This window comes from Cuculus canorus, chromosome 2 (genome assembly GCF_017976375.1).
Source record: "Cuculus canorus isolate bCucCan1 chromosome 2, bCucCan1.pri, whole genome shotgun sequence".
Classification (NCBI taxonomy): Eukaryota; Metazoa; Chordata; class Aves; order Cuculiformes; family Cuculidae; genus Cuculus; species Cuculus canorus.
In genome coordinates this window covers 114,628,252-114,651,113 of record NC_071402.1, presented here as the reverse complement: position 1 = coordinate 114,651,113, position 22,862 = coordinate 114,628,252, and the positions used below count along the sequence as shown (strand labels likewise).

The following is a 22,862-nucleotide window of genomic DNA, read 5'->3' as shown; positions in this document are numbered from 1 at the left end:
AGAATATGGCACTCTTGTGACAGACTCTAAACCCAGTGGAATGCCTCTGAAATATTTTATCCTTGTATTAGTAGCAAAGTCCCACCACCATAAAAGTAAAATAGTACAATGTTTTAAATAAAAACAAACTAAAATATTTATGTCTAAGAGAAGGATTTTACACAGTTGTATTTTTTAAGTGCAGAAAACGGGACTTGAGCTTAGATCTTTCTTTAAATTAACCCCCCCCCCAAAATCCCGTTCAATTGAGGAAAATGTTAACAAAGTTGCATAATTTCATTTGTTACTCCCACAGCTGGAAGTCAAATTCTAAACAGTCTTGAAACGTAAATGTTCATCGTTAGCCAGTGAAACAAAGGACTTGTCAAAAGCCCTCAGAATTTCTTTATCCTCCAAACATTGTTTTGTTTTCTCCTACATCTTTAGACAGCAATCCCTAAGTCTGCAAACAAAAGAATGCAATATGCATCATACATCAAGAAAAGATGAAGTTGACGAAGAAGAACTTCCACGTTTCTGGATCTTTTCTCTGCTTCTTTCAAACTTCTTTATGATCTCAGTCACTATGCACACAGAGGAAGTGAGTCCCAGAAGAAACAGTAAATCTGGAAAGAGATAATTAGCCTTTTTATAATTTGCTACTTATGGCTGAAGACAGACTCACAAAAGAACAAGACTTTCATATTGTGTCCCAATCATTAGGTAAGTTCAAGAGAAATGAAGTAAGAATCAATTTTTGCAGGATAGAAGATTAACATGCATAGTTTATGCACAAATCGTAAGTACAGGCATGCTATTTCAAGGTTCTAAAGTATTTCATAACCCTGCTTTTAACAACACCTATGGAAACAAAGAATACTAAGCAACATAATTTACTTCAAACTGAAAAAATATTAATATAATCAGAAATGACACTACAATAAAAAGAATTATGTAAAAACATGTGTTTAATTACAACCATTTATCCTCATGGACACCTTTTTATGAGGTGTTACAAAGAAAAGACATGAGATAGTGGGTGTAAGTTGCTGCTGGGGAGATTCCAATTGGATTCCAAAAGAATATTTTTCACCATGAGAACAGTTAAGCATTGGAATAATCTCCCCAGGGAAGTGGAAGATTCCTCTACATTGGACGCTTTCAAGGCTCAGCTTGACAGGGTGCTGGGTCATCTCATTTAAACTATAGATCACCTAAAAAGGTCGGACCAGATGATCCTTAAGTGCACATGCACTTAAATCATGGTTCCCAAAGAAAACAACTAAAGAGGTGGGTTTTGTTGCTTTTTATTTCTATTGCATGCAAACAGCCAGAAAGTGCTCCTACAGAACCATCAGCTAGTTGCATTTACAAATTAATCCTTAAATTTCAGTTTTGAAAAGGGAACTGTTCTTACCCAAAATACTCAGACTCTCTGTTTGGAAAACTTTCTGGAGTGGAGGAAAGTAAATGACCAGTAACTGCCCCATTATCGATCCAAGGACAGCATAGCAGAACATTTTGTTACTGCAAAGTCCAATCTCAAACACAGATTTTGTCTGTAAAATAAACAACACATTACTCTCTACACGCAATCTTACATTATCTAGACAAGAAATTAATTTGTATCTGCAATGTCTTTTGATCCAGACTTCTACGTAAAAAAATATTTTGTTGACATTTCAGATAATCCAGAATAGCTTATTGAACAGGCTAATTGCATTTTCTCTCTAGTAAATCGAATACAAAAATCGTCTTCATAGTCAACAACTTGTATATTGAGCTCACTTTTCTACAAGTACACTGCAGTAGAAAGTGCCCTTTACACTAGAAGCAAGTATTTTCGTTGACCTTGATAATTCATATCAGAAAACAGACTGCAAATTAAGAGTAAATGTAGTCACGTATACTAACAGTGTACTTTTCTCCAACTAGCACAAAATTTCTTACTTGTTTCCTGAAAATAAAAACATGGACAGAAAGAACAGTTGAAGAAATTTTCCTTGGGTTATAGGTTTAGGGTTATGGGTTTAGGGTTACAAAATAAAAAACTTAAGGCCTTCAGGAAGTTTCAGATTCTCACAAGGATGCTGAAGTGACAGAATTTTCAGAAAAGAAAAGAGAACAAAACAACCAAGTGTAGCTGGCAATACAAAGGACAAACACACTTGAGCCTGTAATAAAGATTTTCTTGCTCCTGTCAGGACAGAAGCATGGGCCAGCTCTGCATCACATAAACAAATTGAGACTAGTATTTATCTATAAGTATAGAAAACTGACCCAACAAATACGTGAAACCCTGAAGCTTAATGGCAGATGTGAAGTGAATCTGCAGGAAAGCACTTAAATGCAGCAAAATCATCCCTCAAAGAAAATCCTGCTTATTGTGTAAATGGACAATACCAGTCACTTACCTGAGATCTAGAACTCAAAGCATTGAACATATCAAAAAATACAAAACAGGTGAAAGTCATGGTTGTATCTCGAGGCGTTATTACATTGTCTCTTAACTGCCAACAAAAGAAAATTAAATGGCTTTAGCATGCTTTAAACCCTCCACAACTAAAGAAAGTTATTGTAATATTAAAGTTCTACTAACTAGAAAATGAAAGCAAAAGCAACATTTGCCCTAAGCTGATTTAATAAATGATACAGCGAAAATGTCACACCTGTAATTTATAACAATTTGAAATTCCAAGCTGTGGTTAAAAGATGCCTCTTGGCAAACATTTATGCAAGCACATGGAATACCAAGCGTTCTATGATGCACTACCAAAAGTTCACACAACATACGTCTCTACTGGGAAAAGAAAGTCAAATGGCAGTTTCATAATAGCCTGGCTAGACGATTTGCACAATTACTTTCTATGGGCCAAGGTTTCCCAAGTAGATTTGGGACCTGGAGAAGTCTGTATTAAAATAAGAAACTGGGGAATGAAACTACTCCTCATTTCAACAACTACTTTGAAAATCTTCCTCTCTAATCTGCTACCTGAATAGAGTATTAAATAAGCATGAACAAAGCTTGCAGCTAAATTCATAAAAATTCTGAATTCAAATTGATGGCACAAAATGGGATTTCTTTTAAAATACGTTTTAAGTTTTACGCTTCTGTCATACCTCTCTCCAGAAGACGAACAGTGTTCCACACACGATAATTATTGATGAAACCAGTATTTTAACAATCAAGTTTTTGGTCAGAATGCTGTCCTTCAAATTTCTTGGAGGCTTCCGAATAACATCTTTATCCACAGGTTCCACACCAAGACTTACAATTAAAAGAACACCTTAGATTTTTATCATCATAAAAATAATTCATTGCTGCTAACTTAAGGACTAGATTTTCTGAGTGGAAAGGAAGATGTTAGTCTTCCCTCTACAGCTAAAGAACCACCTCATTCAAATAAGCACATGATATTTTTACTTCCAGAAAACTGAGTGATATATATTAGTAACGGGCAGTATTCTAACACCGCAGTTTGAGAGTCTATAAATACATTATAGTATTTATACTATATTACATCAGACAGTATTAAAATTACCAGACGTTAACCAATATTCCAATTTCCTTTAAAATTACATCCATCATTGTTGTTACTGTGATCAACCTAGCTGAGGAATTTACTGCTAGTTCCTTTCCACCTCTCCTTCCACCATCTACACTGAAGAGGGTCAGAGGGAAGCCAAGCATGCAAGTTTCACGGGCATATCCAGGGAACTACAGGTGTCCATGCTGCCCCTATAATTATCTTTAGACAGAAAGCAAACCAAAATGAACACAGACCTATACTGCAAGCATTATAATTCAGGGAACTTTACTGTTTCAGAAACATTTCATTGAAGTTTAACATCTCAGATAGTTTCCCTTATGAGCGACTATTTTCCTTGCTGAAATAAAAGGACTACAGATCTCTAATGGAATTTAAAGTAATTACTTACCTTTGAGCTGGAGGTCCATCCATAATAATATTGATCCATAAGATCTGCATGGCATTGAGAGGATTAGGAAAGTTCATTAATGTAGCCAGTGAGATTAAAGTCAGTGCTGCTATACTCCTGTTGAAAGAATCCATTTTTATAACTGTCAGCATGGAACACTTCTGAAGATCCGCTGATAGTTGCTTTGTAATCAACATTTCAACCGTTTCAGAGTAGGTACAGATTTTGACTATGAATCATGACTGACCTAAGTCTAACTTTAGAGCATTAATTCATTAAGAATACTAATCTTGACACAGTTCATATTTAAAACTGCATTATTCTAGGAATTAACAGATGAATTTGTGTTTTAAAAATCTCCAAAACTCTAAGATAACATTTCAGATTTATCACTTACCTTCACCTAATAATTTTTTTACTGGGGAACTGGGTCCCATAATTTTATTGTGCCAGAAGTGGAACTTCTAAACATGGTTTTGAAAAATAAACTGCTTTTACACTTTTGATATAAACACAACCACCCTGTGCACTGTCACTAGGTAGACTAATCATTCAAAGCAACATACTACTCAAATTCCCTAAATATACCTACACTACCTCTTATTATTAGCAAGTTGAGGCAGGTAGGCAAAAGACTGAAAAGAGATTAGCTGGTTGCAAGCCTGGTATTAAAAACCTCCCTAAACAAGTATCTGTTAATTGCACTGAAAGTGTAACATTAAATGGTCTCATAAGCAAGAAGAGGAGAGCAAGGCTTATAACAATTCCACATTTAGCGCTCTACTGAACCACATTATGCTTTCCCTTACGTTTTCCCTGCAAAGAGGGACAGAAAAAAAAATTGGTAACTCATTCATCAGAAACCTAAGGTCATCATTTTCAAGGTTAATGGGCAAGCACACTTTCCTGGAATATCAATGCTTAGCAGTTTTTCCAGAAGCAGATTTCTAGTCATCTTACAATTGCAGGACACTTGCTAAGACTGAAAGTAAATGAGACTTTTTACCATTTTTATGCAGGTTTAAAGAGGTTGGTATCTTCTGGGTTTTGTTGTATTGTAGGTTTTTAATGGGAATTTAATTTTTGCTTTTGGAGGTTTTTGAAGGGGGTATTTGGCATTTGTGGGTTTTTTGGTGGGTATTTAACGTTTTGGGGGGGGGTTGGCATTTTTTTCTGTTGCATTTCTGTTCTGTTGTTTTAATTTCTGTAACTTCGTTTAACAACTCTGAAATACAATGAAGGCTTCATAAAAATACATGAACAACATGGTGAAGAGGATCATGTTCCTGAATCCAGACTCAAGAAGATAAATTCACAATATTTTTGAAACTAAGGCTTAATGAACTTTTGCTTCATGTCTTATGCACATATGATATAGTTAGCATAAGAATACTTATATGCAAGAAAAGGAAGTCAGCTTCTCAGAGCTAATTCATTCCACACGCCAGTATACGAATTACAGAAGAACCAGCCTCCCTCCTCCCTAGTGTCCTCCACTGAATATACGTGTTCTGGTTAAGGAGGGAATGACTACTAACTCCTCCTTTAAATAAGGATCCAAAGGTAGCTATGCTACTTCTCTCCATTCTCTTAGTTACTGACTTTTCACATCTTAATAGGAAGAACTGTGACAAAGGTAGATGTCTGTTTATTGCGCTACTTTCCAGTTCTTTAAAAAGGAAAGAAGTCACCAAATACAAAATACTGGAACTTCATATCGGCCTCATACATGAAATTTACAATATCCAGGTGAATTTACGCAGCATCTGTTTCCTGATGCTTCTATTCATTCACAAAGTAGTCAGAACCTTGATATTGTCAACTTTTCAAACTTACGTGCTCAGCTGAAATCTAACAAAATTTTTTATGTTATTATAAATTCCTTTACCCTCTTCAATTGCAGACCTGCAATTAAAAACAAAGATTAGATCACTAGACAAATGAGACTATTGCCAAAAAAAAGCTTAAAACAAACAAAAGAAGCAATTACTTTAAGCAGCAATACAAATGTGAAGAAACAAATGGGGCTGAGGTTCTCAGAACTTTGGCACTGCTTTTCAATTGTCTAAGAGATCAATCACAAGCTGGTTTTCCAGCCGCTTAAGTTGACTTTCAAAACGAAATGCCAATAGTAAAATCTCCTCCTTGTTCATCTCATCCTTGATGAAACCTTCCAATTCAAATTAGATAGAAGAAAAACCCACACACTTTTACAAAAGTGTTAAAATATCACATGACTTTAGAAGATCACGTATTCTTACTGCACAGTAATAAAATATGCACAGACCACCTTTTCAACCTCTAGCACGTGTCACAACTTGCCTATCACATTACTGCAATTATAGCAGTGAGAAAGTGTTTTCTAATGCCTAAATCATGTCTACTCTGCTCCAAATAAAACAAATTTCTTTCTTCCATTCCCCATTCCTCTTTGTAACTTTTAAGACAAAAAGATTAAAGGGGTTGGGTGCAGGATGTAAAACTATAGAAACTCATAGATTTTTTTTCCCTCTTAGCGTCCACCACTCTTTTCACTCTCCTATCGACAGTTTTACTGATGGACTGACAAAACTGGGTAAACTATTTCAGCAAAAGCCTCATCAGCCCAAGTAAAATACTTACCACAGATGTCCTTCACATGTATTCTTCTGAAAATATCTTAAATTGATCCCCTTCTCTCTTTTGCTTTTGCACAACAGCACATTGCTGTTGGTTGGATTACTATGGAAACCTTTAAACTCCCTGATCATCCTGTGACATATTGCTACCTGGATAGATTATCTTATTTTGTACTTCTACATTTCAGTTCTTCACAAGGGTTAAGCATCATACTTTCAGACAAACTGAAGTGTTCCAAGATTGATGCATCATTTCAAAATGAAGGCTATCTCACTAGACAGCAGATTAGCTCTGCCAACAACCTCTACCTTCAGAAGTCAGATGGATTAAATTCAAAATGAGCTAAGTTTAGCTGTTCTCTCTTTGAAGTACACCAAACAAAAACATGAACATGTAACAAATTGCTAGTTACCAGAAGCTGATAACTTATTTTCACCTGTGATATTTAAACAGGTTTCCTCTTCTGAACACCACCACATTCAAAGAGTTGAAAACACAGTACTGTGTAAGATTTTTACATCTTGAGCAGAATGTTCTCTCTCATTTTTACGTAAGATTTATGCTTCTGAAGTAAGAAATTCAATTAAGATGAATTCTACTGACAGCTAACAGACTCACAATCTCACCTCAGTCATGTTTCCAAATATACTACCACCACAATTCTACTTGGAGAAGCAGAAATACAGGTTAGTTTTCATAGCCCATACATGCACAACCTCCTTTGTTACCTACATCTGATCTACGGAGATCACCAAAGTAGCTAAAGCCTAAATATGTGAATACATTCTTCTATTATTATTAACATACATAAAAAGACAGAAATGCTTAGTTGCCCCTTGTACTTTCCAGCTCTTTTTTAAGAATATAATATAGGTAATCACCATAAAAACAGCTCCCCTGACTTAGCTGATAATTCATTAACAGCTGCTACACTTACAAGTTCAGGTAATTCCTTTTGTTTTTAACCCAGGCAACACTTCATTAAAATTATATAACACAAGATATGTACATAAATGCCACCTACATTATTGTCTGAAAATCATCATCCACGAGGATCATATCTGCTGCCTCTTTACAAACATCTGTTCCAGTTTGTCCCATTGCTACACCAATATCTGCAGCCTTCAGAGCAACAGCATCATTCACTCCATCTCCTGTCATAGCTACTACTGCACCATTATTTTGCAGGGACTAAAGAAAGGGAAGAGAGCTTAAATCAGGGATTGAAATAATCTATCCTATAAAATTATTCTAGATACAGGGCTGGTGTCATCACTTTACCTCCCCATCATTTTCTTCCAATTCCAGTGTAAAATCCTAAAAAACCCACAGCTATCTGTATTCTAATGATTTTTTTAAACAAGATTTTAGGTTAAACTTCCGTTCACATGTTCAGACAGCCTAAATTTTAAAGCTAAGGTATATAAAATCTGCCTTTAAGAGAAAGTAAAAAAACTCTAAAGAAGATATTGTATTTACATTTTAACATTATCACCCTCTTATAATTCTCAGTATATTCAATTGTCTCAGTATTTGACATACTTCTCCTTATCGTTGCTTTTCTGATTACTCCACTCGTTACACAGAGTATGCCTCACTCTGCTACCTTCTTTTGTTGACTTTTGAATAGGATTACCTCAGACATGGCTTGAAATTCATGCCCTTTTATCCTGTTCCGAGAAGTACTAGAAATATGGTTCTTCAAACTTCTTCTAAGTTAATTCAAGTGCAATGTGATACAAAACCTCAACCAACCCTCATCTCCCTACATAACAGAAAGCATGATGTTGCCTACCAGCAGCTGCCTATCCCTTGTAGGCATTACACGTTTTTCTAGGTGAAATTTTCAAATACACTTCACTTTCAAACCAATGCACCTCTGGTTTCATCTTAACACACTGTAGCACATTATAATTTAGGCAAAGGCACCACAAACAGTTGGCACCTTCCCAAATAAATTAATTGCATAATCATAGCAACAGTCCAGTATTTGAGCCTGTAGTAAGACGTACCTTTATAATTTTCAATTTATGTCGGGGACTGGCTCTGTAAAATACTGCCACCTGTAAAAAGCACAATGAAGAAATAGTAAAAAATTGAGAAATGTAAAGAATTACACATGATTCTATAAAACTAGGGGATAAAAAAAAAAAAATTATCAAAGCCCAACTGTGCTCTCGTTAGTTCTTAAGTTGAAAGAACAGTGAGCTGTATTTCTAGTAGAGTGAAATAATTAATTCCAGAGAAGACTCAAGTGTGCTATGGTAAACAAAGTCAGTGCTACTTATTCTGAGATAGAATATGCAATTTAAAAACCCTAACTCTCTGAAATTGCAAAGCTACTGAGTTATAATGGCTTGCTGCTGGTCTTACCAACTAAATCCATGCAGGCAATTGCCATGCTGACTATAAATAGCGTCCTTTTCCCCTGTCAGCACTACTGGCAAGCTACACAGGACATTTCAATTTTACTAGCTCGTGTGGCATATTAGTAACAGTTTTAAATTTTAAAGCCAATTAATAAAGATTCCAGCTTAGAAAGAATTGCTGGGTTTCAACATATTTTTGTCTCTGGTTTTCTCTGTAAACTGAAGTTCAAACATGTGGAATTTAGTTTTCCAGAAACTCCATACTGTTAGCATTCACATACACTTCTCCATTTTAAGAAGTTGGATAAGAAGTTATACTTCTCAACAGTCACTTTAGACTGTGCAGAGATCTCAGTCTTAATGGCTGATTTTAATTAATTCCTAATAAGAAAATTGGGTCAAAGATCGAATATGCACAAAGTAATTTTGTAGCTATTTCAGTTATTTAAGGTGGACAGCCCCTAAGAACTATTACCAAATAACCAAAAAAATACTATATGCCACACAATTGTTTTTTTCCTAGGTTTGTTTTTGTGAGTCGCCAAGGAAAGATATAAAGCTGATATGCACATTTCTTGACTGTAAATATTGGCTTTTGGCTTGCTTACGTCAGACTCCAGGATGCTGTGGGCTGCTTTTGTAGTCTTTTGCAAAGAGAGCATTTTGATGCCTAATTTTTACAACAGAGCCAAGTTTGAAACTCAATTGCATTTGATTATGCCTTCATATTTACAACTTTAACATTGGGTAATACATTTACCTATTTAATAACTGAAAAGTATTAAGCAGTAACTTAATAACAGACCCTTTCAAAATTCTCAACCAGTGACCTCAGATAAACTAAAAAGCATTAAGGATACAAACAGCTCCATTTATGAATTACAAAAGGATGGACTGTCTGAACGTGCAGACTGTGACTATATACTTGAGCTGCTCAAAGAAACAAAACAGCTTAACAATACAAAAAGGTGATGATGTTCACAAGGTGAGAAGCAGCAAAATGAAAGTTCCAATATAGGCATTGAAAGGTAAAAAAAACCTGATTCATTAAGAGACAAAAGTAACAAACTCACTAAAAAGACAGCTGTGTGAGCTGAAATAAATAAGTTTTGATATAGACATATGCCGAGCTGCAAGACACTTGTTTGATCTCAGATAGCTTTCTTGTTTCTGTACTAAAAGCCTCTGGCAATTTACCGTACCATCTACTTCTATTAGAATCATGTTATTTCTACCTCAGAAGCTATATTTTAGTTTTCCACAGGAAAAAAAAAGAAAGCATTTCTCAATACAAAACATACCCTTTATGACATTTCAGCAAGTACTATACCAAAACAAACCTTTGGTGTTATTTGAGAAAGCTGCTGAATATCCAAATCATCTATTTCTTCTCCAGAAATTGCCTGTGAATTTTTGGAATACAATCCTAGTCGACTAGCTGGAAATAAATAATAATAAAAAAAAAAGGTATTACAATATTTTATCCTTTTAAAACATTAACTAACCAATTTTATTTTTTTAAACCTTTTTTCTGCACCATTTCAGATTTGAAATGCTTAGAGCAGAATATCCTAACATCCTATAGATTCGGTATACTGGAGTAAATTATCTGAACTCTTGAGTAATAAACACATGCTGCAAAGCCTATTGTAATCAGATACTTATTTCCTTAGACTTTTTAGGTCTACAAGAGCTCAGTCCTCTCTAAGGAATTCCTGGTTCAAAAATAACAAGACAGAAAATGAAAAATAATGTGGGCGAAACAAAGGAAAAAACCCTTGGAGAAAGCATAACAAGCTGGGGGATGTACTTTCTCTGTGCACATTCAACATTTTGTTCACCACCCTGAATGTAAAGAACGCATATTCTTGCTAAAGTACTTCTACTTTAATGTATTATATTGTAAAAAGAAGCTAAGTTATTCAAATATTTATGAACAGAACTTTAACCTCAGACTTAGTTATATGGACAAAAATCATAGAATTGTAGAATGGCTTGGGTTGGAAGGGACCTTAAAGATCATCCAGCTCCAAACCCCCTGCATGGGCAGGTACACCTTCCTGGTGTCCTGCTCAGGTTGCTCAAAGCCTCATCCAGCCTGGCTTTCAACACTTCCAGGGACAGGACAGCCAGACTTTTCTGGGCAACCTGCTCCAGCGCCTCACCACCCTCACAAGAAAAAATTTCTTCCTAATATCTGATCTAAATGTCCCCTCCTTCAGTTTAAAACCATTATATCCTATCCTTGCACTCTCTGGTGAAAAGCTTCTTCCCAGCTTTCCTGTAGGCCCCCCTTTAAGTACTGGAAAGCCACTATAAGGTCTCCCTGCAGACTTCTCTTCTCTAGGCTGAACAAAGCCAGCTCTCTCAGCCTGTCCTCATAGGCGAAATGCTCCAGCCCTCTCATCAGAATCCTCTGGATTTGCTCCAACAGATCTATGTCTTTCCTGTACTGAGGACACCAGAACTGAGTGCAGGACTCCAGGTGAGGTTACCTCCCTCGACCTGCTGGTCACACTTCTTTTGATGCAGCCTGGAATGTATCTGATAATACTGAAGTGCCATATCCATCCTAAATATTCATTATCACTGGTGATTTTACTTTATCCCTGCTGCCATAAGACAGGCATCCAAAGCTGAGGGTAGGGAGGATGGTGTTGGGAGTGTAAGAATAAAAATAAAACAACCCAAGAATGTGTTATAACAAAATACAGTAAGAAAATATAGTCTCAAACAGCAGAAGTCATGCATCAACAAATACAGAAGAACTACATTTTAACATGGTATCACTTCAGGCTACAGTGCTGGCATTTTGGTTACTTTTTCCCCTCCTAATTCCACTACATACAGAACTCACAAATGTTAAAGACAATACCCAGGCTTCACAACAATTAGCTAGACACTGCCAAAACAGAAAACAAGTGAAAAATGAAAGGTTGTGGACTAATCATACCAATGGCAACTGCAGTCTCCTGTGAATCTCCAGTAATCATTTTTATTGCAACTCCTGATGTGATAAGTGTAGTAACAGCTTCTTTTACACCAGTCCGTGGAGGATCAATTATTCCCACAAGCCCCAAAAAAGTCAGCTGTCCTAACTCAGGACCAGAAGCTAAGGCGAGAACTTTAAGGAGACAAAGAAAAAAAAGTAAGTTAAGATTTGAAATCAACACTTACATCAGCTTTTAAAACAAATTATTAAACTAGTAGGTCAGTATAAAGCAAAGGGAAGGAACTGCCATTTTTTTTTTTCAAATCTTGGTAGCAATATCTGTTATCTTGAGTATTCAGAATAGCTTACTTATATACACTCATTTCTTCTAAAGAGCAGGGTTTTTAACAAACATACGTATTCCAGGTTTTAAAGGTAACTTTCCAATTCGTTCTGAGATTAAAGCATTTATACTTTCACTTTGTAGAAAGAGAACAGCACCTACTAGCCTTGTGGTTTCTCTGTATGTCCATGTTTTTTACTCAAGAGGATGAAAGGAAGACTCAGTTAACATATTTTTATTTTCTGCTTTGTAGTTTTGGTTGTGTTTTTTTTTTTAGAGAGGCAGATTTAATTTAATACATGCTGAATATATTCTGGAAATCTTCTACAGCAGGAATCTTAACTCAAACATATTGAAATGACATTAAGAGTTGTAAGAGAAAAGCAAACGCATTTTTTTCAAAACTTCACCTTAGATTTTTTTTTTGTCAGACGGTGGCCTGAAGCAGGCACAAAGAATGACTGTCTGAACAAAACAGCACAAAGAGATACCAGTCCTAGCATATTCTCCCTGTTCCTAACAATTTGTATCCTAGGAATTTCCTGAGCCACACAGTACCCCTACCTTCATATTAAAAAGCTGTGAACAGACTCAACCAGAAGGTCTCTTTACAGAGGCCAAAGAAAGCCAACCCTGTAAAATGCTTGCCCCAAATCACCTCCTATCAATCACCCTGTGAAAAACACATTCAGTTATACTAAAAATCTGCACAGCTTGTTAACATAAAAGGTAATTCTAATGGCATCTTCTGACCTGCAACCAGTTGTGCTTCCCTAACTGAGATACGTGCCAGGAGCCAAAGCAATAGAAAAATAAACACATTCACATTTAAAAAATCCCCAAACATCTATAATGAGATATGGAAGCTATTAGGTAGCAATGTACTGTTCAGTTATGGTCATGCACAAGAGATGACAGGAACCAGCAGTGCCTTTTCTTGTCCGTTGCAATTTAATCATGTTATTACACAGGCCTTCAGCCACACCGCTTGTTTTTCTACTCCCTCACATTTTAAAGAAAAAAAGAACAGCCCAGTGACACTTACGGAACAAAAAAAAAGTTTCCAGTGCTTTTGCTTGTTTTATTTGTTTGCAGGTTTTGGGTTTTTTTTTAAAAAAAAACCAAGTACTGCCATTTTTTTCCAAAAAAATGGTTATTTTGAGACCTGAAACAGTCTTACCCCTAAGTCCTGCAGAGCCCATAGATGTCTTCTCTTGCTGGTATTGCTCTCTCTGTTGCTGCACAAGAGGTAGGATCTGCCCCTTACAGTTATAGGATGTACAGTATCTAATGACTTGCTCATAAGCACCTTTCATAAAGCAAACTTCAGGTTTGTCCTAAAAGGAAAAGAATTGTTGTGTGCACAGGTGTGTATGTTATATATAAACACACACACACACAAGTTACACACATACATGTTAAGAACAGCATATATGAACTTTTCTAAATAATCTTCAAAACATAATGCAAATCTAAGTTATGCTTCTAAAACTAAAAATCTGTTCTTTTGAGTACCTTCATACTGTGTACGTTAGAGAGTGGTCATGTCAAAACAGTCAGGCTAATAATCAATATCTCATTTCAGTAGACATCAAGCACATTAGATGCTGCGGGTCACAGTTTATAGACTAAATAGGCCCTTGTAAAGCACAGAAATGAAACATACACAGAACATTAGACCTGAAAGACCTTTACCTTATCATCTGACCAGCTGCACAGGCCATTAAACATCACCTGCATCCTTGTACAATGCCTAACAACTCTAATATTTTTCAGACAGGCATCTAACCTTGATGCCATCAAGGGACTGACAATCTACCTACCTTGAACACTTAACTCCAGTGCTAAATCAACACATTCCTTCCCTTCCCCCCCTTTTCTATTAAGAATTGCTGCCTCAGCTCAATTTCCAATCACCGATTCTCATCTTCTCTTCCCTGTTGAACTAAAAAGCTCTTTTTAAATGTACCTATTTTCTCCATATGAAGGTATTTATGTACAGCAATCAAGTCACTTCAGTCTTTCCAATTGGCTTAACTGACAGAGCTCTAAGTTTCTAAACCTACTGCACTTTCTTAGCCTTCAAATAATTTAAGCTCCTTTTATAACTGCTTCAAATTTTTCAACAATCTTGTAAAAATGCTGATACCAAAACACAGACATATTAAATCCTTGCAGGGATGAAAATCATATAGCAATTCCTGCTCACCACTCTTTATACAGACAAGGATAAAAAATGCGTATTATACATATAGATAAAAGGAGGAGTCAAATGCTTTGTTTTCAAAGCAAAGATTTTACTGTGATACTTGAAAACTGTCAGTAAGACTTTTTTTGGTCAGAAGTACTAGAAAATTTTCCATAAATCCAAGATAAGGTCTGTTGTTGCACGTATTATCTAGAAGGCTCTGGTTATCAGACTGGCAGTGACTACGTCACGGTTTCTAACAACATTCAAATTGGTCTAAATTAAATATGAATGCAAATATGTATGTGTAAGCACCAGAAGATGGAAAAAAAGATGAAAGAATGGTTCGTATTGATAATCCATGATGCTGTTGACATCAATAAAATCTGGCAACTCTGGGCAACATGCTGTCTGCATGAAAACCAGGAAACCTGTGCTTTCAAGCAGAAGAAATTTTAACTATTGAACATTAATGCATCTTCTTGCTCTTAAATCATTATGTAACTGTGTAGCCCTGAAACAGCGGAAGACTGCCAGAATTGCTCTAGATGTGTGAGGAGGGAGGAAAAGGAAAGAAAAACAGCCAGGTATACATTCAAAGTCTCAGATATCAAAACATTTAAAAGGCACACACTGGGAAATTATTTTAAGGAAAGTATTTTTTTTTATTCTTAATCTGATCTCTACTTCAGAGTCTGAAACTAAAACTGTGCCTATTATCTAACCATACTTCCATGACTGCATGCTGCCACCACCCTGCCACAACTTCTAAAGTGAAAGATGAGGGTATTAAAAAGGGTAGATAACCATTCTACAGAGCCAGTGCACCAGGAAACAGTGATTGACATTCACCTGCTGTGTTCTGTGAACACATTTAACAGCCATCCATTTTTGTTCTGAGCTGAAGGGATATTCAGCCTTCCTTATGTAGTCTTCCTGGACTCCATCTAAACCCATCTGTATAAAAGAGAGGTAACATCACAACGTCAGGACCTTTTCTTTTCAAACAGCTATGCAATTTGTTGACCTGTCAGCAAAGTCTGGAGAAGTCCAGTCGCCGATTTTAAGTTTGAATGATCCAATATGAAATTATGGGGGTTTTCTTGATTTTTTTTTTAACATTTAATCTGAAACTAACCATGAAGACTCAGACAAAACAGATTTCATTTGGAATAATCTTCTCTCCCCATCCCTAGTGCACAGCACTCCCATTCACAGCACTCCATACTCTACCCTTAACCGAGTCCCAAAGAAACTAATGATTAAAGAAGATGCAAAAGCAGCAGCCTGCCATTAGCCATTCTCAGTACTTACAGAGCCTCACAACTGCTTCACTACCTCCCTTTCCAGCCACAGATGTGAAAGCCTCCTGTTTGTCTCTGTTTCTACGGGCTCTTGCCAAAATAACATCACTCTGGTGTTTTCCAGTCAAAGACTGGGGACTTAAAACCTGTCTCAAGAAGTCACACGCATCTCAAGCCTCAGTTACACAGGAAGAGAAAGACTGTAATGCATTCATCTTTCAACATTTTCAAGTTCATTCATCATTACAGAAAAAAAAAAAGTGCTAAGATGCCTCAACACATTTCTCAGTAGCTCTAATGGGGTGTCACAGCATTACAAATAACCCCAGAACATTTAACCATAGTGTTCACAATTCAAACTATCTGTGCCTCACGCTTACAGGGCACTATAAATGCTGCAGTCATCAATATATCAGTTACAAACTTCTTAAGGCTTCTGATGAGAACTGGGAGGGAGACAGCGCAATCAATATTCAATAGGAAACTTAGCTTGTGGCAGGTAAAATGTCAGTACTAACAGCAAAAATATGAAAATAAAGATTCAGTTTCTAAATAACTTTTTCTTCTCTTTCAGAATGCCCAAAGTTTTCCAACAGAAACACCACAGACAAGCAGCTGCAATACAAATCTAGGAGACCCAAAGAGAAAGAGAATGAAGGAGGGAAAACAAACTCAAGTTATTTCTACACATTTTCCACCTGCCATGAATCCAAACAGCACCATAAAAGTACCCACCTTCATAGCAAGCGCGATTAAAGCCCCTTCTGTTGGCTTGCCCATTAATGTGTTGTTCCTAATCAAAGCATCATTGCACACACAACCGGCCTAAAAATAAGGAACGAAAGAGGAGAAAATAGAACACAAAATAAATGCCACACAAAGCTCTTGTGCTACGTCATCACCAATTAAAACTTGCCTCTCGATGCCAAGATCTTACCTCAACAATTTTGCTAATGGATGGGTTGTTATAACCATGAATAACTTCACCATCAAGCATCACTTCGCCAAACCTGTTATAACCTACTCCAGTAACCTGCAAGACAACAGCTGAAGTCAGTAAGGAACATGATATTCACCAGGTTTAATCTTAGCTTTTTACTATATAATACAGACAATCAAAAAAACAAAGGCCATTCATCACGACTGATTTTACTCACAGGGAATGGATTCTCCTACACAGCTTCTAATGTAGCAAGTACAGGAACAAAAACTCTGAGCGCAAGTGAGTGCAATGAAATATATTAGACACTAATTTTTTTAAAAAGTAGCAGTCTTATTCCTTTGCACAAATAAATGCAATGTACGTTGTTTCCTTACAGTATTAGGCATGTTTTATTTCTCCTTCTTTCTTTTGCTAATTTTTTCCTCTTATTCATCCTTATCCTGGTTAATAATGCATACCTCTCGCAGGGGAAAGGAAGTACAGAGTCCTACTTTAACCCTGTATTTTTAGTGCATAAAAAACAGGCATCCCACTAGAATCCAAAGAAGTCTTCATATCTACAGCATTCACAGCTAATAATATTTCACAGCCATTTCAAGTTCTCTTTCAATTAGGAAAAGAAGCTGATTCGACCCAGATGTAAACAAATTGTGTTAATAGTTAAGAAAAAGCAATTACAGAATCCCTATTTAATTCTAAGAACAGAAAAATAAATAGCAGGATATATAAGCAAACACAGGTAAGAATAAAAGGGAAGAATGAAAACATACCAGTATTTATGCTTACAAAAGTCAATGACAAAACCTTCTGCTAACCGTAGCGTGGAAAAAAATCTCAATCAAGAAGAGTTCGAGAAAATAAGAACTTGTCTAAAATACTCCCATGAAACCACATCTAGTTCCACATCTTGCTGCTTTTCCATTCTGCTGCTTTTGTTTCTGTTTTGTGCATTTACTTCAGTCTTTGCAGCAACTCCCCAACCTCACTAAGCACTGCTTCATGTCCTGATCCTACTTCCATTCGTTATGAAAAAGCAAGAGTGGCAGTATGTACTCAGTATGAATGGTTCATGCAAAAAATTGTTCTTTAGCCAAAAGCTGGATATCCCTATTTTAAATGTTTACAACATGCAGATTCTATTTTTATGCACCTCCAACAGCAAAATAGCTTCAACTTTCTGCACTGAAGAAACCCACAATCTCTCAACTTGTCTTTGTACTGTATCTGAGCATCTGTCTTTTACTGTGACCTATAGCCATTAAGAGATTTATGAACATACCATATTATAAAAAAAAAAAAAGTCCTCAAGAACCAGAGAAGGCTTGGATAACACAGCTCAAAAGATGTAATATTAAATGAACTGAAGAACAGAGATAGCTGGAAGTTGAGGAACAGGGGTCTGGTGTAACAAACCTATGCTTTACCTGCAGTATACTCAAGCAGGTTTCAGCTGACACACACAACAAGGTAAAAAGGATAATTAATGTCTAACAGAGTCTCACTACATACCTCAGCATGCTGCCCATCTGATGTAAAAATATGAGTAACAGTCATTTCATTCTTTGTCAGAGTTCCCGTTTTATCTGAACAAATCACATTGCAACAACCTGAAATAACCAATTGACATTTATAAGATAATTCTTGTTTAGAACTATGTAACTAAGTATTCAAGACAAGCAAATTTCTAGAAATACTGCAGCTGTCTTTGTGAAAAAAATCAAAATAAGATTTAACAAAGACAGTCAATTTTCAACTACTAATGAACAGCTGTACAAGGTTCTTCACAAGTGTGTCTAGTTAATTAAAAAAAAACCAATAGAACAAACCTAATTAGAATTCCAAATTCACAATTCATCTGAAATGCTTCCATTCATTCCCTTTCCTTCATTTTATTCCACTGTATCTCAAGCTACATTACTGAAATCTCAATTGCAGCTCCTGGTGAGGAGGAAAGCTAAGAGCCTGCTTCACAGAAGTCATTCTTCTTCATCAAAGAGAACACCCATCTAATGCTAGCCACAACACTCTTGTCATACAAGTATGACTTACTACTAAACTTGAAAATTTTAATAAGATTGAAAAGATTACAGAAATGTGAAATTTGTATACGCCTTTTTTACTCAGGAAAAGAGTATTCTGAATCAGCGTTGCAGTATCTTGACATTCTTGGACACGATGTCAGCAACCAAAAAAGTAACATAAAACCTTCCAACACTAATGAAAGTCTGCTAGAGGCACTGGAAAAAATATTTCCAATCTTCAAATGCAAAAAGAAATTCAAATGCAGCAGAATTATTTAACAATATTTCTAATTCTCTTCCATGTTCTGTGCTTTACATGTTTCATGGTTGAAAATGCATATAGAATGTTTCTAAGCTTTAATGTTTTAAAGCCATTTTAAGTTTTAATATCAGCACCATATTCAAATTTGGATTTGTCTCCTACTATCAATATAATTCCTACATTTACACCAAAAATTTACTTTAAAAATATTTTACAAGTCTTATTTAACAAGAACATCTTAGAGCAAACAAGTGTAAAGAGTACTCCACACATCCAATCACCCACGCAGTTTAAAGTATTGCTATTAAGTGACAGACCAATTAGCTCAGTTAAATTAAAAAAGTAGAGTGCACACAAAAACATATACCTGAATTCTAACTGTGCAAAATGCATTCAATTTAGAAATGTTTTAAGACCACCACCACACTGCTAGCAAAATGAGAATACCTGCTTTTTTTAACCATTAGTCCTCAATATTTGTGTTTATTTCCTAACACCTTTACCAAAATACTATCTCTAAGTATATCTAAGTCATACCTAAAGTTTCAACAATAGGAAGCTTTTTTACAATGGCCCGTTTCTTCACCATTCTCATCACTCCAAGGGCCAGTGTCACTGTTACCACAATTGGGAGTCCTTCAGGGATTGCTGCTACAGCCAAACTGTAATGAAAATAAATATACATATCTTGTCTTAGAATGTAATACATACAATGTATTACAAATGTAATACAATACATAGCAATGATGCATTTCCACATCAGAGCATTGTTTCTGTAGCTGTGTCTTCCCTGAGGTTAAAAGTGAAAGGAAGCAGCCTGCCATGTGAGTCTAGTTGTACACCATTCATTATAAGACACACTGAAGACAATAACAAAATGCAATAACTTAAACATTTCTACTCGCTACCTATGCAAAAGTATGAAGAAATGCTGGGAGGAACGGAGAAATCAATTGTACATTTGTTTTGCCTACACAAAACACTAATTATGACTGCACAAAATAGCCCAGATTGTGAAGAATAAGGGTAGTCAAAACTAAACAGGACTGGGAAATGCCACCACTTCAAGAAGCCCCTGATCCACAGCTGTTACTTCCAGATCATGATGTGGCAGCAAGCTAAGTGCTGGAATGGCACAGAAGGTCATTAAAAAAAAAACAAACAACAAATAAACAGAGGGAAAAAACCCAATAACAATGTAAACAAGATCCAAATAACTCATTACACACACAATGCTCAAAGATGCAGGTCCTGGGGATTTTTTTTTTCCTCTTTCCTCTCCACAAAAGGGGAAATCTCCAGAGTCTGAACTTGTCATTTAAAGAAACACTTCTGCCTTATGCACTGTATGTGTAATTAGCAACTCAGCAACTTTTCTAAGAATACAGAGTTAGGTCTAAAATCAGTGCTATTCTTAGCAGGCAACAGCCTGGGATTAAGTTTCCATAATATGCAAGAAAATGAGGTAATGAACTACATGACACAAAGCTTGTACTAGCTTAGTTTCATCTGATGCCACTTATAAAATTACATTTGCTTTATTTACTCAGTGACAGAAATTCAAACTGTATATCTCTATCTTCTCTCTGCAGTTGTTCCACAAGACACCCCATGGAAATGCAGTTTAAAAGACTGACAAGAACATATCGTTACAAGCCAGTAGGAATTTGCTTTTTTACACCACAAAGTCTACTTTTATTTTTAATTACTTATGTGAATTTAAAAGCAGTGTCTGCATGCAAGCATATTATAATGTACAGCACTAGCTTTCAGACACTTGCTGTAACTCACGATCTACACTATTCAAAACCAAAAATCTTACCTCACTCCGATTGTGAACATATCAAGTATGTGCTTTCCTTGCAACCAGCCAACCAGCATTATAACTCCTACGAAGAAAATAGTCTTCAGGATAAATATAAAACCAACATGTACTGTAGCTTCATGGCAAAAAGAAAAATGAATCAAATAGCCAAACCCAAGCTTATCATTGCACTATCTATAAAGATCTATTATTTCTTTCACTGTTAAAGCATGATTCTATTAGTATGGAGAGGTAAAGAAAATTTCTGCCAGGCAGGTTGCCCAATCACACCAGCAGCAAGGTATTCACTCTGAATGGCACACCCTGAAGCAATACCTCTTACCTATTATACCAAAGGAATACAAGGAAAGCTGTTTTCCCAAGAGATCCATGCTCTTCTGAAGAGGGGTCTTTGGAGCCTTGGTGAATAATAAACATGCAGCAGTTAACAAACAGGTTAAAAAGCATGAACTGTATCTCATATTACTTCAGACATGCAAATTTCAGTGAGTAAGATGCAGTTATACTCTATGGTTCCATACGTTTACTTTGTGGAAACAGAGTGCTCTACTCTATTCTTGTGTAGAACTGAAGAAGATTCAAGAACACTTCAATGAAATGAAAAATTTATAAGTACTCTTCGGTAGCTTTGTGGTGTCTACAGCAAATCTAATACAAAAGGTCACATCAAAGATCTTACAAAGAAGTTAAATAAATTATGCTGACTAAAAGCCACTGCATTTCTTCCAAGACTAAAAAGTTCTTGATAAGAAGAATAAAGCTGACTTTTCAAGACAGAGGCTTTTTAGAACCCTGGAAGGTCAATTATATCTCAAAAGGAATTCATTAATCAACTGCAAAAAATTCAATTTAGCCTAATAGAAAACCATGGAAATATCTAAGACAGTCTAGTGTCAAGAATAAAAGGTCCAGAAAGGAGGAGGAGACACAAAGCAAAAATTTTAGTTTAAAAACAAAGAAAAACCAAACCAGGAAAAGTGGGTTTTTACACTGGATGTCAACAAGTTTGGGGTTTTAATAATATGATGGTCTATAGTACATAAAGTATGGCAAAAAAAGGGAGATGGAGTCATTGTAAAATCATTGTATAAAAAGTGCATAAACTATGAGAAAGCTGCTATCAAGTTTGATTCACTCTTACCTTCAAAATTTACTTTAAAAATGAGATTATTGTACTACAAACATAAAAAATAACCCAACAATACTTTGATTTTTCGGAAAGTTTTTGGTGTAGAATGCTTACATAGGGTTTTTTGGTGTTTTTTTTTTTTTCATTAATAATGACACTTGTTACAACACAAACTCCATTGAACAGATATTTTCCTCGCGTGTGTATTAAAGTGGATTCCACTTTGATGACTGAACAGCTGTATTGCCTTAAAAGGTGTAGAATGGCACTATAGCTAACAACAAGAGGTCAGTGATGCGCTCCTGGATGACACGCTTAATACCCTTAGTTGCTCTGTTTGGGCAGACTTCAGAAATGCATATATCTGGGAAAAAAGTGCTGCCTATACTATGCCTGATCATGTCCGAACAGCTGGAGACAGACTGTCTCCTTATGATCCAAAACTGGTCAGGCAGCCAGAGAAGAAGCCTTGGCAGCTTGGTATACAAGAGTCAAAGGGAGCTTCTTACAAAAGGTTAAGGTGGAGATCATGAAGCAACAGCAGACAGATGCATAACTTCAAAGTACATTGCAAATAAAGGGAAAACATAGCGCTGTGCACACAGCACGCAAATGCGTCATATAAAATCCCTTTCGCACAAATGTTTCACTTGAAAAAAATATACTTCCACAAATTGCAAAGAGATTTGGTCCACTGAACATGTTCAGAATATTATTTTAATAGTTAATACTTTCAGGTCAGTTATGGATCATTTGTTGCACTGAATTCAATTACTACTTTCATGTTCAAGAGCTAAGAATTTTTTCACTAGAAGAAAGAAAAATATTAAAAGCAATGTAATTAAGTTTAAGTTTCTATGCAATAAATTCAAAGTTTTTATGAATGAAATACACATTCACAAAACACATCTTTGCTTATAAATATTTACTCTTACCTCTTCTGCTTGCATCATTTTGAAAACCTCTCCAAATTCAGAGTTTTCTCCTGTTCCAATAACAATCCCCTAAA

At 35.9% G+C, this 22,862-nt stretch overlaps 1 protein-coding gene across 7 annotated transcripts in view; it reads right to left on the bottom strand.

Annotated features, from left to right (window-relative positions):
- Window positions 1–232: 232 nt before the first annotated feature.
- ATP2C1 (ATPase secretory pathway Ca2+ transporting 1) overlaps window positions 233–22,862 on the bottom strand; it is a 92,631-nt gene continuing 70,001 nt past the window's right edge. For 4 of the 7 annotated variants that reach the window (XM_054057181.1, XM_054057180.1, XM_054057183.1 and 1 more), the window contains exons 10-28: window positions 22,789–22,857; window positions 21,047–21,122; window positions 20,722–20,788; window positions 19,437–19,561; window positions 18,126–18,223; window positions 16,611–16,706; window positions 16,409–16,498; window positions 15,222–15,326; window positions 13,362–13,518; window positions 11,860–12,030; window positions 10,247–10,344; window positions 8,550–8,600; window positions 7,562–7,728; window positions 5,755–5,823; window positions 3,919–4,035; window positions 3,100–3,247; window positions 2,394–2,489; window positions 1,397–1,538; window positions 234–605 (exon numbers count right to left, since the gene is read on the bottom strand). In XM_054057181.1, the coding sequence (XP_053913156.1) occupies window positions 469–605; window positions 1,397–1,538; window positions 2,394–2,489; window positions 3,100–3,247; window positions 3,919–4,035; window positions 5,755–5,823; window positions 7,562–7,728; window positions 8,550–8,600; window positions 10,247–10,344; window positions 11,860–12,030; window positions 13,362–13,518; window positions 15,222–15,326; window positions 16,409–16,498; window positions 16,611–16,706; window positions 18,126–18,223; window positions 19,437–19,561; window positions 20,722–20,788; window positions 21,047–21,122; window positions 22,789–22,857 (2,079 nt within the window). In that variant the 3' untranslated portion in view covers window positions 234–468. Of the gene's footprint in view, window positions 606–1,396; window positions 1,539–2,393; window positions 2,490–3,099; window positions 3,248–3,918; window positions 4,036–5,754; window positions 5,824–7,561; window positions 7,729–8,549; window positions 8,601–10,246; window positions 10,345–11,859; window positions 12,031–13,361; window positions 13,519–15,221; window positions 15,327–16,408; window positions 16,499–16,610; window positions 16,707–18,125; window positions 18,224–19,436; window positions 19,562–20,721; window positions 20,789–21,046; window positions 21,123–22,788; window positions 22,858–22,862 lie in introns of all 7 variants that reach the window. The other 3 variants (XM_054057185.1, XM_054057179.1, XM_054057184.1) reach the window with 1 other exon arrangement.